Source organism: Armigeres subalbatus, chromosome 2 (assembly GCF_024139115.2).
Source record: "Armigeres subalbatus isolate Guangzhou_Male chromosome 2, GZ_Asu_2, whole genome shotgun sequence".
In the NCBI taxonomy this organism is placed as follows: Eukaryota; Metazoa; Arthropoda; class Insecta; order Diptera; family Culicidae; genus Armigeres; species Armigeres subalbatus.
The window spans coordinates 149137534-149150609 of record NC_085140.1 but is presented as its reverse complement, the minus strand read 5'-3'; the positions used below and the strand labels follow the sequence as shown (position 1 = coordinate 149150609).

Sequence of the window (13076 nt, the reverse complement as noted above, 5' to 3'; positions counted from 1 at the left end):
TAAAAGCCAAGTCTTCCGTATGATTCCAAGTTCTCACAAAACCAGCGGTTGATCAACCTGTAAACGACCTTAGAGGTGTAGGAGGTCAAAAATATCGTTACAGGGGGACCTCCCACTTAAGAATGTTAATTTCTGCATTTCGGTTCCACATAACTTGGTCGCCACTCGTCCGGAAAGGTCCGTCCGTTCGTGGTTGGTTGAAATGGTCCAGAAATAGGATTATTCTGAATTCTGAATCGTTAGATGCTCAACTCAATTGGAGGACTTTCCGGTTGTTCCGATGAGCAGAAATAGTGTAACGCAGAAAGACTTGAGTAGTGACGCACCATCCACTTTTACCCACGATTTTATATAGATTGATGAAAAAATGTATTGTTCTGACAATTTTTTATTATTACCAGACTAAGGCCGGTGTGGCCTGTGCAATACATAAAAGTCTTCTCCATTCAGCTCAGTCCTTGGCTGCACTTCGCCAACCACGCAGTCTGCGGAGGATCCGCAATTCGTCCTCCACATCGATTGCATCATATGCGGCTTTGTATTCGCGGCATTTCAGCAGTACCTGACGTACGGCAAACACCTGGTCTGTGGTAGAGCGTTCACCCATAAATCCCGCCTGGTACTGCCCCACGAAATCTACTGCGGTTGGTGTTAGTCGGCGGCATAAAATTTGGGAGAGTACCTTGTAGGCAGCGTTCAGCAATGTGATTGCGCGGTAGTTGCTACAATTCAGCTTATCACCCTTTTTGTAGATGGGACACACGACACCTTCCATCCACTCCTGCGGCAGAACCTCATCCTCCCAAACCTTGGTAATCACCCAGTGCAGCGCTCTAGCCAGTGCCTCACCACAGCTCTCCTGGTAGTTGGTCAACTCCAGGGGTTTTGTTGTTTTTCAGCCGGCCGATCTCTTCCTGGATTTCCTGGAAATTCGGAGCCGGAAGTCGCATGTCCTGCGCACGTGCTCCTAGGTTCACCACCGTTGTCTGCCATATCGCCATTCAGGTGCTCTTCGTAGTGCTGCCGCCACCTTTGGATCATCTCACGCTCGTTTGTAAGAAGGTTCCCGTTTATGTCCTTACACATATCGGGCTGTGGCCCTTACGTGAACGGTTCAACTTCTCATAGAACTTTCGTGCGTTATTAGCGGTACAGTTCCTCCGTCTCTTCACGGTCTCGATCTTCCTGCTGGGGCTTTTTCCTCCGAAAAATAGAGTTTGTCTGTTCCGCGCCCGTTTGTATCGTGCCTCGTTCGCCCTCGTGCGGTGTTGCAGCAATCTCACCCATGCTGTATTCTTCTCCTCAACTAACTGCTCACATTCGCCGTCATACCAGTCGATTCTCTGATCCGGAGCCATCGTGCCTAGTGTAGCGGTTGCGGTGCTTCCAATGGCGGATCGAATATCTCGCCATCTTCAAGAGATGCTGCGCCTAGCTGCTCTTCCGTTGGGTTTCCGTCAATATTCGCACTGCGGTAAGTGCGTATGTTCGTGATGTCGGAGAAGAAATAACCGCCGATTAGAACGTGTTCGATTTGGTTTTCCGTTATTTGATTAGGTGATTTCTATTTGGCCTTGTGGATATTCTTTTCGGGAAGTGCTTCGGACTATCATTCCACGGGAAGCTGCAAAATTTATGTATCGTTCGCCGTTGTCGTTCGATACGGTATGCAGACTGTCCGGTCCGATCACCGGTCTATACATTTCCTCCCTTTCTACCTGAGCGTTCATGTCACCGATGACGATTTTGACGTCCCGCAGTGGACATCCATCGTATGTCTGCTCCAGCTGTACATAAAACGCTTCTTTCTCGTCGTCGGGTCTCCCTTCGTGTGGGCAGTGCACGTTGATGATGCTATAGTTGAAGAAACGGCCTTTTATCCTCAGCTTGCACATTCTTGCGTTGATTGGCTGCCAACCAATCACCCGTTGGCGCATCTTACTCAGCACTATGAAGCCGGTTCCCAGCTCGTTGGTGGTGCCACAGCTTTGGTAGAAGGTAGCCGTTCGATGCCCGCTTTCTGTCACTTTTCAGGACACTTTCTGTCCTGTCCAGCATATTTCCTGCAGTGCTAAGACGTCGAAGTTGCGGAGATGTAATTCATCGTAGATTATCCTTTCGCAACCTGCGAAACCTAGCGACTTGCAGTTCCATGTTCCAAGCTTCCAATCGTGATCCTTTATTCGTCGCCTAGGTCGTTGCCGATTGTATCGAGTCGTATTATCTTCTATGTCGTTCGTAATGGTTGTTTTCAAAGTCGACTTATTGAGCCTGCGCAAACCTCCTGTTTCGTCGGAGGGCCGTCGTGTCACGGCTGTTTAGCAACCCACCTATCACCAGGACTTGGGCTTGGGCGGCACACGGTGGCTTTGGCGGAGGCTACTTGCGGATACATGCAGCTTTTTATAGAGGTTTAACAGGCCCCACTGTCAAACCCCACCACATCCTAGGCAGGCGCCACAACTCGCAGATGGCCTGGGGAGGGATCGTCAAGCCCTTGAACATAGTCCCTGCTGCCCCTAAAAGAAACTTCCCTAAAAGAGCTTCCAACAATCTTAGATTTCTCCGAAAATTCCTTTGGACATTCCATCAAGACTTCGTTCAGAAATTCGGATATACCTTCTGAAAATCCTTCTTACATATCTGCGGAAAAATTTTGGGAAATTATTTTAAAATTCTTCCAAATATCCTATATTTACTCATTTAAAAAATCATTGACGGATTACTTAGGAAATTTCTTAAAGCTTTGCAAATTTGCTCAAGAATTTTTTCAGAAATTTATTCACGAATTCTTTTGGAGATTCTTTCAAGAATTCCTTCGGATTTTTTAGTTCCTGTAATTCTAATAGGAATTCTTTCAAAACTACATTTTTTTTTGCAATTTCTAGATAATTTCTCAGGGCAATCCTTTAAAAATTCTTCCAGTAAATTCTTTGGTAGCTTGAGAAAGCTACTGACAAAACTAGCTCACAAACACATCGTTCGGTGTGTTTGAGTGAAAAATACTGCGCTCAATAATTGGCGTTGTGGAGGAAAATGATAAATAGCAAAAATGATAAAGTGTACAAAAATGCAGACATAGGCAGGCTGATAAAATATGACAGATTACAGTGGGCTGGACATGTAGGGCGTATGCCGAAAGAGAGACCAGCAAAAGAACCTGCAGAGAACCTGGAAGAGGACGTTGGAGCCATGGTAGATCCTACACTCGTTGGCTGTATGCAAAGACTAGCGGCCCAAGATCGAGCGACCTGGAATAGGAAATTGCATTCGGTTTTGTTCCGGACAACACGGAGTGTTCGACCATCATAGATAACTTCAGGAAGAAATTTTTGAGCATTTCCATAGGAAAATCTTTCACAACAATCGCCATTTTTTCGGGATCTCTTCAGAAATTCTTTCAAAACTCTTTTGGAAATTTCTTCGGAAATTTATTTGACTAGGGGAACAGACGGCTTTGGCAGGTTTTGTTCTATTATTGGCAGGGGGGTTTTTGTCGACCGAATTTTATGAAATTTGGCCACAATATTCTTTGATATGCAAAGAATGTTTGGGCCAAATTTGAGCATAATCAGTCATAAAAAAAACCCCTGCCAATAATAGAACAAAACCTGCCAAAGCCGTCATTACCCCTATTTCTTTTAAAATTGATTTTGGGATGCATTCGGAAATTGTGTTAGGAGTTCCATTGAAAATGTTTCTTCAAATTTTTCTCAAAAGGTTTCTACCGATTTTTCTTCGGGAATTTCGTCAAAAATTTTGCCGGAAGCTTTTTTTAACCGTTTCCTCTAGATTACTTCAGGGATTATCTCTTTGGAAAACTATCTTTTAGGAATTCCATCGGAATTTATTAAATTTTCGAATGAATTAGTTCAGGTTTGTATGGCTTTACCACAGGAATTTCCAAAGAGTATCTGAATGAATTTTAGAAAGAATTCCTATATGAATTTCTGCAGAAATTATCATAGGATTTTACGAAGGAATTCCTAATGAAATCTCCTAAAGACGCGAGTTCATTTCATTTTCATTTATTTAGTTAACATCTAAACAGATAACACTGAATCAACAATTTGACGCCACAATGCACGGTTCGAGGCCGCATCTCTCCATCCTCGGATACGCCCCACGCTCGCCAAGTCGTTCTGCACCTGGTCTGCCCATCTCGCTCGTTGTGCTCCACGCCGTCTCGTACCTACCGGATCGGAAGCGAACACCATCTTTGCAGGGTTGCTGTCCGGCATTCTTGCAACATGTCCTGCCCATCGTACCCTTCCGGCTTTAGCTACCTTCTGGATACTGGGTTCGCCGTAGAGTTGGGCGAGCTCATGGTTCATTCTTCGCCGCCACACACCGTCTTCTTGCACACCGCCAAAGATGGTCCTAAGCACCCGTCTCTCGAATACTCCGAGTGCTTGCAAGTCCTCCTCGAGCATTGTCCATGTTTCATGTCCGTAGAGGACAACCGGTCTTATTAACGTCTTGTACATGACACATTTGGTGCGGTGGCGAATCTTTTTCGACCGCAGTTTCTTCTGGAGCCCGTAGTAGGCCCGACTTCCACAGATGATGCGCCTTCGTATTTCACGACTAACGTTGTTGTCAGCAGTTAGCAAGGATCCGAGGTAGACGAATTCCTCGACCACCTCGAAGGTATCCCCGTCTATCGTAACACTGCTTCCCAGGCGGGCCCTGTCGCGCTCGGTTCCGCCCACAAGCATGTACTTTGTCTTTGACGCATTCACCACCAGTCCAACTTTTGTTGCTTCACGTTTCAGGCGGGTGTACAGTTCTGCCACCTTTGCAAATGTTCGGCCGACAATGTCCATGTCATCCGCGAAGCAAATAAATTGACTGGATCTGTTGAAAATCGTACCCCGGCTGTTACACCCGGCTCTCCGCATAACACCTTCTAGCGCAATGTTGAACAACAGGCACGAAAGTCCATCACCTTGTCTTAGTCCCCGGCGCGATTCGAACGAACTGGAGTGTTCGCCCGAAATCTTCACACAGTTTTGCACACCATCCACCGTTGCTTTGATCAGTCTGGTAAGCTTCCCAGGGAAGCTGTTCTCGTCCATAATTTTCCATAGCTCTACGCGGTCTATACTGTCGTATGCCGCCTTGAAATCAACGAACAGATGGTGCGTTGGGACCTGGTATTCACGGCATTTTTGAAGGATTTGCCGCACAGTAAAGATCTGGTCCGTTGTCGAGCGGCCGTCAACGAAGCCGGCTTGATAACTTCCCACAAACTCGTTCACTAATGGTGACAGACGACGGAAGATGATCTGGGATATCACTTTGTAGGCGGCATCGCAGGCGTGATCGCTCGAAAGTTCTCACACTCCAGTTTGTCGCCTTTCTTGTAGATGGGGCATATAACCCCTTCCTTCCACTCCTCCGGTAGCTGTTCGGTTTCCCAGATTCTGACTACCAGTTTGTGCAGGCAAGTGGCCAGCTTTTCCGGGCCCATCTTGATGAGCTCAGCTCCGATACCATCCTTACCAGCGGCTTTGTTGGTCTTTAGCTGTTGAATGGCATCCTTAACTTCCCTCAAGGTGGGGGCTGGTTGGCTTCCATCGTCCGCTGAACTGACGTAGTCATCTCCTACGCTGCCTTGACTTTCACTGCCTGTACTCTCAGCGCCATTCAGATGTTCCTCGTAGTGCTGCTTCCACCTTTCGATCACCACACGTTCGTCCGTCAAGATGCTCCCATCCTTATCCCGGCACATTTCGGCTCGCGGCACGAAGCCTTTGCGGGATGCGTTGAGCTTCTGGTAGAACTTGCGTGTTTCTTGAGAACGGCACAGCTGTTCCATCTCCTCGCACTCCGCTTCTTCCAGGCGGCGTTTCTTCTCCTGAAAAGGCGAGTCTGCTGTCTCCGCTTCCGTCTATAACGTTCCACGTTCTGCCGGGTACCATGCTGCAGCGCGACCGCCCGCGCTGCGTCCTTCTCCTCCAGAATCTGTCTGCACTCTTCGTCGAACCAATCGTTCCGTCGACTTCGACCCATATACCCGACGTTGTTCTCCGCTGCGTCGTTAATGGCTGCTTTGACTGTATTCCAGCAGTCCTCAAGAGGGGCCCCATCGAGCTCACCCTCTTCCGGCAACGCTGCCTCGAGATGCTGCGCGTATGCAGTGGCGACATCAGGTTGCTTCAGTCGCTCTAGGTCGTACCACGGCGGTCGTCGGTACCGAACATTGTTGATGACGGATAGTTTTGGGCGCAGTTTAACCATCACCAGATAGTGGTCAGAGTCGATGTTAGCGCCACGATATGTCCTGACGTCGATAATGTCGGAGAAGTGCCGTCCATCAATCAGAACGTGGTCGATTTGTGATTCTAAAGACGCAAGTAGAAACTTAAAAAAAAAAATCCTAGTTAAGCCAGAAATAGAAACTCCACCAAGAACTTTTTTGGCATATTTAACCAAATTTCAGGAAAAATATTTGATTTGGTTGGTCATCTATTGAGATTTGTGCATACAAGAACGCGAAGTGTGGAATAAACTGTCCATAGTGGCTGTCATTAGTGGATTCCACCGTGTATGTCTTTCCAGGATCCAGGGGTCAGAGCAGCTGAACGAAGTATCACTGCAAGTCCTCTAAAAGAATAATTATGCAGCCACTCATTGTCCAATTGTATATGTAACTCAAAGAATAGTAGTTCAAATTTTTTTTAAAACAAATTAGTTCTATGACACTGAAATCCAATTCTCAACATTGCTCGAGGGTCAAGAAAAGTAAAACAGGATTTATTGTCAAAATTTGAATAATCAAAATCAGAAAAAATAAAATAGTGTTAACATCTTGAAATCAGGTTTTGATTGGCGTGGCCGACAGTTGACTGTTTTGAATGTGTTGTTTGATGATCGGCAAACGTAGATTATTCCAATTTTAATCCACTGAAATTGATTTTTATACGGGCGATTCCTACCGTGTGAATCGAAACTGCGTGAATCCAAAAATCCGCGTTTAAATAAATTTTTCCGCCATTGATTTTTTCATACACGCCGGTCCACGCCGCCGCCGCCGATGATATGACCGGCGCACATGTCTAGTTCAGAAGTGATAAATTTACGCCGTTTGTTATGAAATGGATAACTGATACTGATGGATAACAAATACTCGTCCAAACATCAATTTACATCTGTTTTAAAACAGATGCATTCTATCGTGGTGCTTAAAGTCCTTCAACTCAAATAAATGGAGAAAGAAACTATGAACAAGTGATAATAAAATAAAATCCTGACTGAAATGTGACCAATATATTTTTATTTCGAACAGGGTGACGACATATGTTTCCAACAGGGGTTCTGTTTCCGGTTTTGAATCAATGATAGCAATATTATTTTGGCAAATTTCACGGAAGTCTTGAAATTTTCGCGTGTAGCTTAAAGCCAAAACATAATTTTTGAATCGTCGTTTTGGAGACTTGTGCCGGGAACGCAATAACCTGTCTGAAATAAATGTCGATCCCCTATTACCATTCTGTCTTTAAAAATCTTCTTTTCTCAAGGTTTCTAATCGCATTATACTTAACCTTTATTACAGTATTCCTGGAAGTCAAGCTACTACCCAACATCTAGCTCCTCTTATGGAAGCAGTAGAGTACGTATTCGTCCCTACCCGTCCATCTTTGCCTTTTTGCTTCACATAGTGCCCAATTTAGAAGTTATGAAACCTAAACATGTTTTCGCCCTATTTTTGTCTAAGTGGAAGCAATTGAATCAAAATTTTAAAATAATATTTAGCAAATAAAAAACATTTCCTTGTAAATTTTCCAAATTCAACAATTTTCAACTTTTGAAAAAGATCTGGAATAATCTATTGCTCCATTAGTGCTTTCTTTCCGGCTGCCAATATGTCTCTCATATCCAATATTCCATTTACCTTAAATCGCATCAAGCAATAACATCTGTTGACCCAAAAACATACGAGCATACTTTGTCTACCGGCAGATCGTCGTCGCCGTTTGATTGACACTGATGTGGCGTTCACAACGGTCGGTGCTGGTGACCAACGCGCTTCCTTCGGGTCACTTCAAGGGAGATATTTTTGGCAGTACCTCTACCCAGCACTCAAATATCCACCACAAAACATAACACACTGCATAAGAAAATCAACAAACTTGGCACGGCGTCGATCGAAACAAGCCCAACATGCCCGACGTAGACAAAGTGACGTATCCGTGCGGTTGCGCTGCTGTCTGTCGGCTACTCGTACTCTCCTTTACTTCCCGTTTGCATATGCGAAGTGTGTTGGGTTGTAGATGATCGCGGTGTGACGAAATCTAAATGTCTTTGCGAAAGCCATAAAACCGGTGCCAAAGATTTTAAACTTCTCTGGCGCCCGACGATCGTTTTTGTGTCAGCTGATCAGCTCGGATACATGTTTCATATGAATTTGATGTGTTGATTGATTTATGTTGGTAATCTGTGTCAATTGAGTAATAATGGTCTTATTTCTTCTTTTTTAGTTCTCGACCGAACCTACGAGTTCCCGGTTCAGTACGCTGAGTTCTACCGGTAGTAGCAGCAGTTATAGACCATCCTTCACCTCTGGAAGCTATCGCGCCCCTCGTACGACATCAAATGTATCTACATACATCAGCCGGTATTCTAGTTTGGCCGCCGAGAAAGATAAAGATAAGGAACGAGAGAAAGCTAAAGAAGAGGATCGTAGAAAAGAGCGGGAGCGTGAACGCGAGCAGCGAGAGAAGGAAAGAGAGAAGGAGCGACTCCGAGAGAAAGAGAGGCTGATTGAGACGTCAAGAAAGTTAGAGGCTGAGCTCGAAAAAGATAAGCCTAAGGCTATTAAAAAATCGGCATTGATCGCTGCGAAATATGGAGAACGTTCTGCGGACGGCGAAGACTCATCGAAAACAAATGCTAAGACAGCTGCAGTCAAACCTAAGAAAGATATTGCTCCACCGGTTACCTTCACAACTCGTTACGGACGGGCTGGAGTTGCTAGAGAGAAATCAAGGGAGCCGAGTCCGGCCGCCAGGACTAATTCCACAACCAGTTTGAGTGCTGGCCGTTCTAGAGCTAGAGATCCGAGTCCTGCTGGCGGGGCTATAGCAAGCAACATTAAATCAAGAGATCCTAGTCCTGCGGTGGAGAGCAAACGACCAGGAGGATACGCTTCTGCAATTGCCAACAAATTTACTGCCAAGGAAAATGGTAGCCAAGCGCCTACCAGAGATTACAAGAGGCAAACATCCAACACATTAAGTAACTTTTTCCAGAACCGAGCCCGTTCTAGAGATCCCAGCCCTACGGTGCGTACACAAACTTCTCGCGAATCCAGTCCTATTGAATCGAAAAAGATAGTGACAAAGTCATTCCCTGCAAGATCGAGAGATCCGAGTCCTGTAACTCCCAAAATCAATATTACAAGTACTAAGACTACTTCTACAGCTATTCATCGTTCAAGGGATCCAAGCCCAGCTGAACCCAAAAAATTCGCTAGTAGCATTTCAATCAGAACTGGCTTGAGGTCGAGAGATCCTAGTCCCGCCACTGAACCGAAAAAGGTACCTACATTCGGGGCTAACAAGCTCCGATCCAGAGATCCAAGTCCTGCGTCTACAAGATCTACATCGTTTATCAGCTCTACTACTAGACAGAGATTGCAAGATGCGGCTGCCACCAAACAAACTCCATCATATACACGATCATTGACAGCTAGAGAAAAGCCTGTCGAGAACCTAACATTAACAGTTCCAGTTCAAAAGAAAAGGGATCCTAGTCCCAGTGCTTCTAATGTAAGAAGTCGTGATCCCAGTCCTGCCGTGAACTCTTCTTTAGGTAGGAGACCTTCCAGAGAACCTAGCCCAGCAGAGTCAATACGAGAAAAGTATGGCCTCAATACGAACTCCTATCGACCGTACGGTAGAAGTAATTCCAGTTTGGGCGGAACTGCGTCACGTAGCCCAGTTCCAACAAGCCCGATTGGTGGAGTAGCTTTATCGTACATGACTTCTACCGAAGCTATTGCTGCACGAACTAGTCGACCTTCTTCAAGGTTATTAAACTCTCAATCCAGAGAAACTTCACAGTGCCCTTCTCCATTGTTGATACGGAGTCAAATATTTTCACCCGAGCCGGTACTGATTGTAGAAGACGAGAAAAAAGCACAGGAAGAGGAAGAAAGCTCGTCTTCCTCTGAAAGTAGCTCATCCGAAGAGGAAACATCTGAAGAGACCGAAAGTAGCGTGGAACCCGAGCCAAAAATCTTAATCGAAATAACATTAGTTACTCGAAGTACTTCTCCAACCCCGCCGGGATCTACGCCATACATCAGAGCAAGGCGAGCTGAAATGTGCAAAACGATCGAGAAAACGATCCAAAAACAGTTACGCATTGTGGAGACCGCAGACAAAGCCGTGCAATCGGATCGAATGGATGACTCAACTAAGTATTTGAGATACAATCAATCCACTACCAGAAATTGGTCACCGTTCCTGGACAAATTCAGCTCCAGTGCATCTTCCGGTTACACCAGATATTCCAGTGCATCGTCACGGTACAGCCGCGACAGTTCTAGCCAAAGCCGAGAAACAAGTGTTGTCTCTCCGCGTAGTGACGTTCCGGAAAAGAAAGAAGAAAAAATCTCCACGCTAGCGGCACGAGTGAAAGAAATGAGTTTATCCAAATCTGCCAGTCCTAAAAGTACTGTGCCCAGCAGGTCATCCACAAGCACACCTTCCACGAAACCAAAGACACCACCAAAACAAAAATCGCCGGAAAAACCACCGCCAGTGCCTTTCAAAGATGGTTCTCCTACAAAATCGGTGGCAAACTCGACAAACTCTAAAATAAACAAAGATTTCCGTAAATCGGCTCTCAACATGGGCCCTGCGCCAGAACGGCCTCGCAAGGGATCAACTTCGTCGAGCAAGTCGAACTCTTCAACATCTTCTTCCTCGAACGCAACTCAAACGGCTGCAGGCATTCCTCAGAATGGTGTCAGTCGGATACCACAGGCAACGCGAGCCAGCGCCAGTCCCAGCCGTCGTTCCGATCGCTCTTCATCGACTAGCTCGGACCTGAGTACGGCAACTGCTTCGTCGACTTCGGAAGGCGATGGTCAACCGAATCGGGCCACGGTAGATCAGCATGGCAATGCAGCTGCCGATTCGTCCAATGCTAACAACGAGCTGTTGATGAGAGCGATTCAGTTGGCGACGAATTTTGTTAATAACAACAACCGAAATCATACCAGTTGGTACGACAACAATAGTACGACTAGTGTGACGGAAAGTTTGAACCAAGATTCGGCGCAGAAGTCCGGCTGGGAAGCGGGAACGCATTACATGGAGAGTATCAAGGACGATGATTCCACTGAGGAGGACGACGAGGAAGACGAAGCTGATGGTGGCCAGAAGTCTGATCTGCAGCGAGCATCGTGGTGGAATCCACCGGTAGTGAGAGAACCAGAAGCCTCGACGAAAAGCTATGTTTATAGGATCAGGCCAGTGCAATCGGGTGAGAAAGCATGGTGGATGGCAGATGAAAGCGAGAAGTCCAAAGACGAGAATAAAGGATCTTCTGAAGAGACTAATGGAAACCTGGCAGTGCCGGCTGAAGAGGCTGATAAGAAGGCTTATAGTCCGTTTAGGGCAATTCAAATTTCTCGAACTGAGTCTGGAGAGAAACCTTGGTGGTTGCTTGACAATAATTCTAAATCAAAATCTGGTACTGATAAATCTGATGATCACGAAAATGACAACGAAGGCGATGACACAAATGATGAAGACGCTACTAGCAGAAGTCGAAAATCTTCTGGCATCTCTAGGAGATCCAACAGTCAAACGTATAAACCGGTCAAAGTAACTCGAATAGAATCTGGTGAGAAGGCCTGGTGGATGATGAGCACCGATAACGTAGCGGCAAAGGCCAAAGAATCGTCTAATAGTTTAAGTAATGAGGTTTCCAAGGATCCTAGTCCAGACAGCAAGAATAATGGATACACTGTATACACATTAGAGGCAGAAGATGAAGCATGGTGGCGCGAGGCGATGGGAGACTTGGAAAAGAAAGATAAGTCGAGCTCTAGTACCAGTACTACAAGTAGTAGCCAAGCAGCTTCAAAGGAACAAACACCTGAGCCAAAACAACAGCAGATCTTAATAACTCGTGCAAAATCTGGTGAAAGAGCCTGGTGGATGTTGAGCGCTGACAAGATTAATGAAACTGCCGAAGTCACGGCAAGCAGCGATGCTTCAGTTCGCGAATGCAGTCCCGTGAAGGCCAAACCTTTCAAGATAACTAGAATAGAATCCGGTGAAGCACCTTGGTGGATGACTGAATCTGACACCAATGTATCGAGGTCTGCTTCTAAATCGAATATAGTGAGTCGATCAAATAGTTTCAACTCGAAACAGACAAGCCCAACCAAGTATAAAATCACTCAAGTAGAATCCGGGGAACGATCCAAGTGGCTGGATAGTGCAGATGAAATGGGGGGCAGTCCGAGAAAGTTGTCTTCATTTATTGAGAAACACGGAGAAGAGGAGAATCATCAGGGAGAAGTGGATAACGATCTGGACGAAGAGATTCGAAATATCAGTAAAATTGTAGCAGGACTACCGCAATTCCCTACCGGGAATACTATTATCGAAATAATTGAGACTACGGATACTCCTCTGGGTGATCGCGCCAGCCCGGAGGGGGTCGAAGACAGCAAACATGAAACTGATCGACTGTCTCCCTATGACAACATTCCTCCGGTAACGGTAAACAGAGCCCAGCCCAGCCTGGAGCCGAATACCTACCAGCTGCCGGACCTGGAACGGAAAGCCACATCCCAACCGCAGATTTACATTTCGCGGCACACCAACATCGACGATATGCTGGGAGGATCGTGCCATCCCCTCAGTCCGATGATGGACCGCATGTTTGTGATGGACGATCTGCAGGAAATTTCACCACATGACGTGCGGGTTCACGACGCTACGGCGCAGTTCATTTATGGCAACAGGTTGGTATGAAAGCTTTCGATCGTTTCGCGGTCACGCGATGATGGTTGTATTGCACACTTGCTATAAAAAGATTTTCCGCACTCG

General features: G+C 46.0%; 1 protein-coding gene across 1 annotated transcript in view; it reads left to right on the top strand.

Annotated features, from left to right (window-relative positions):
• The window catches only part of LOC134210994 (FH1/FH2 domain-containing protein 3), a 492884-nt gene that overhangs the window by 78492 nt on the left and 401316 nt on the right, over nt 1-13076 (top strand). The window contains exons 3-4 of the mRNA XM_062687493.1: nt 7559-7615; nt 8484-12991. Coding sequence (XP_062543477.1) covers nt 7559-7615; nt 8484-12991 — 4565 coding nt within the window. The remainder of the gene's footprint in view (nt 1-7558; nt 7616-8483; nt 12992-13076) is intronic.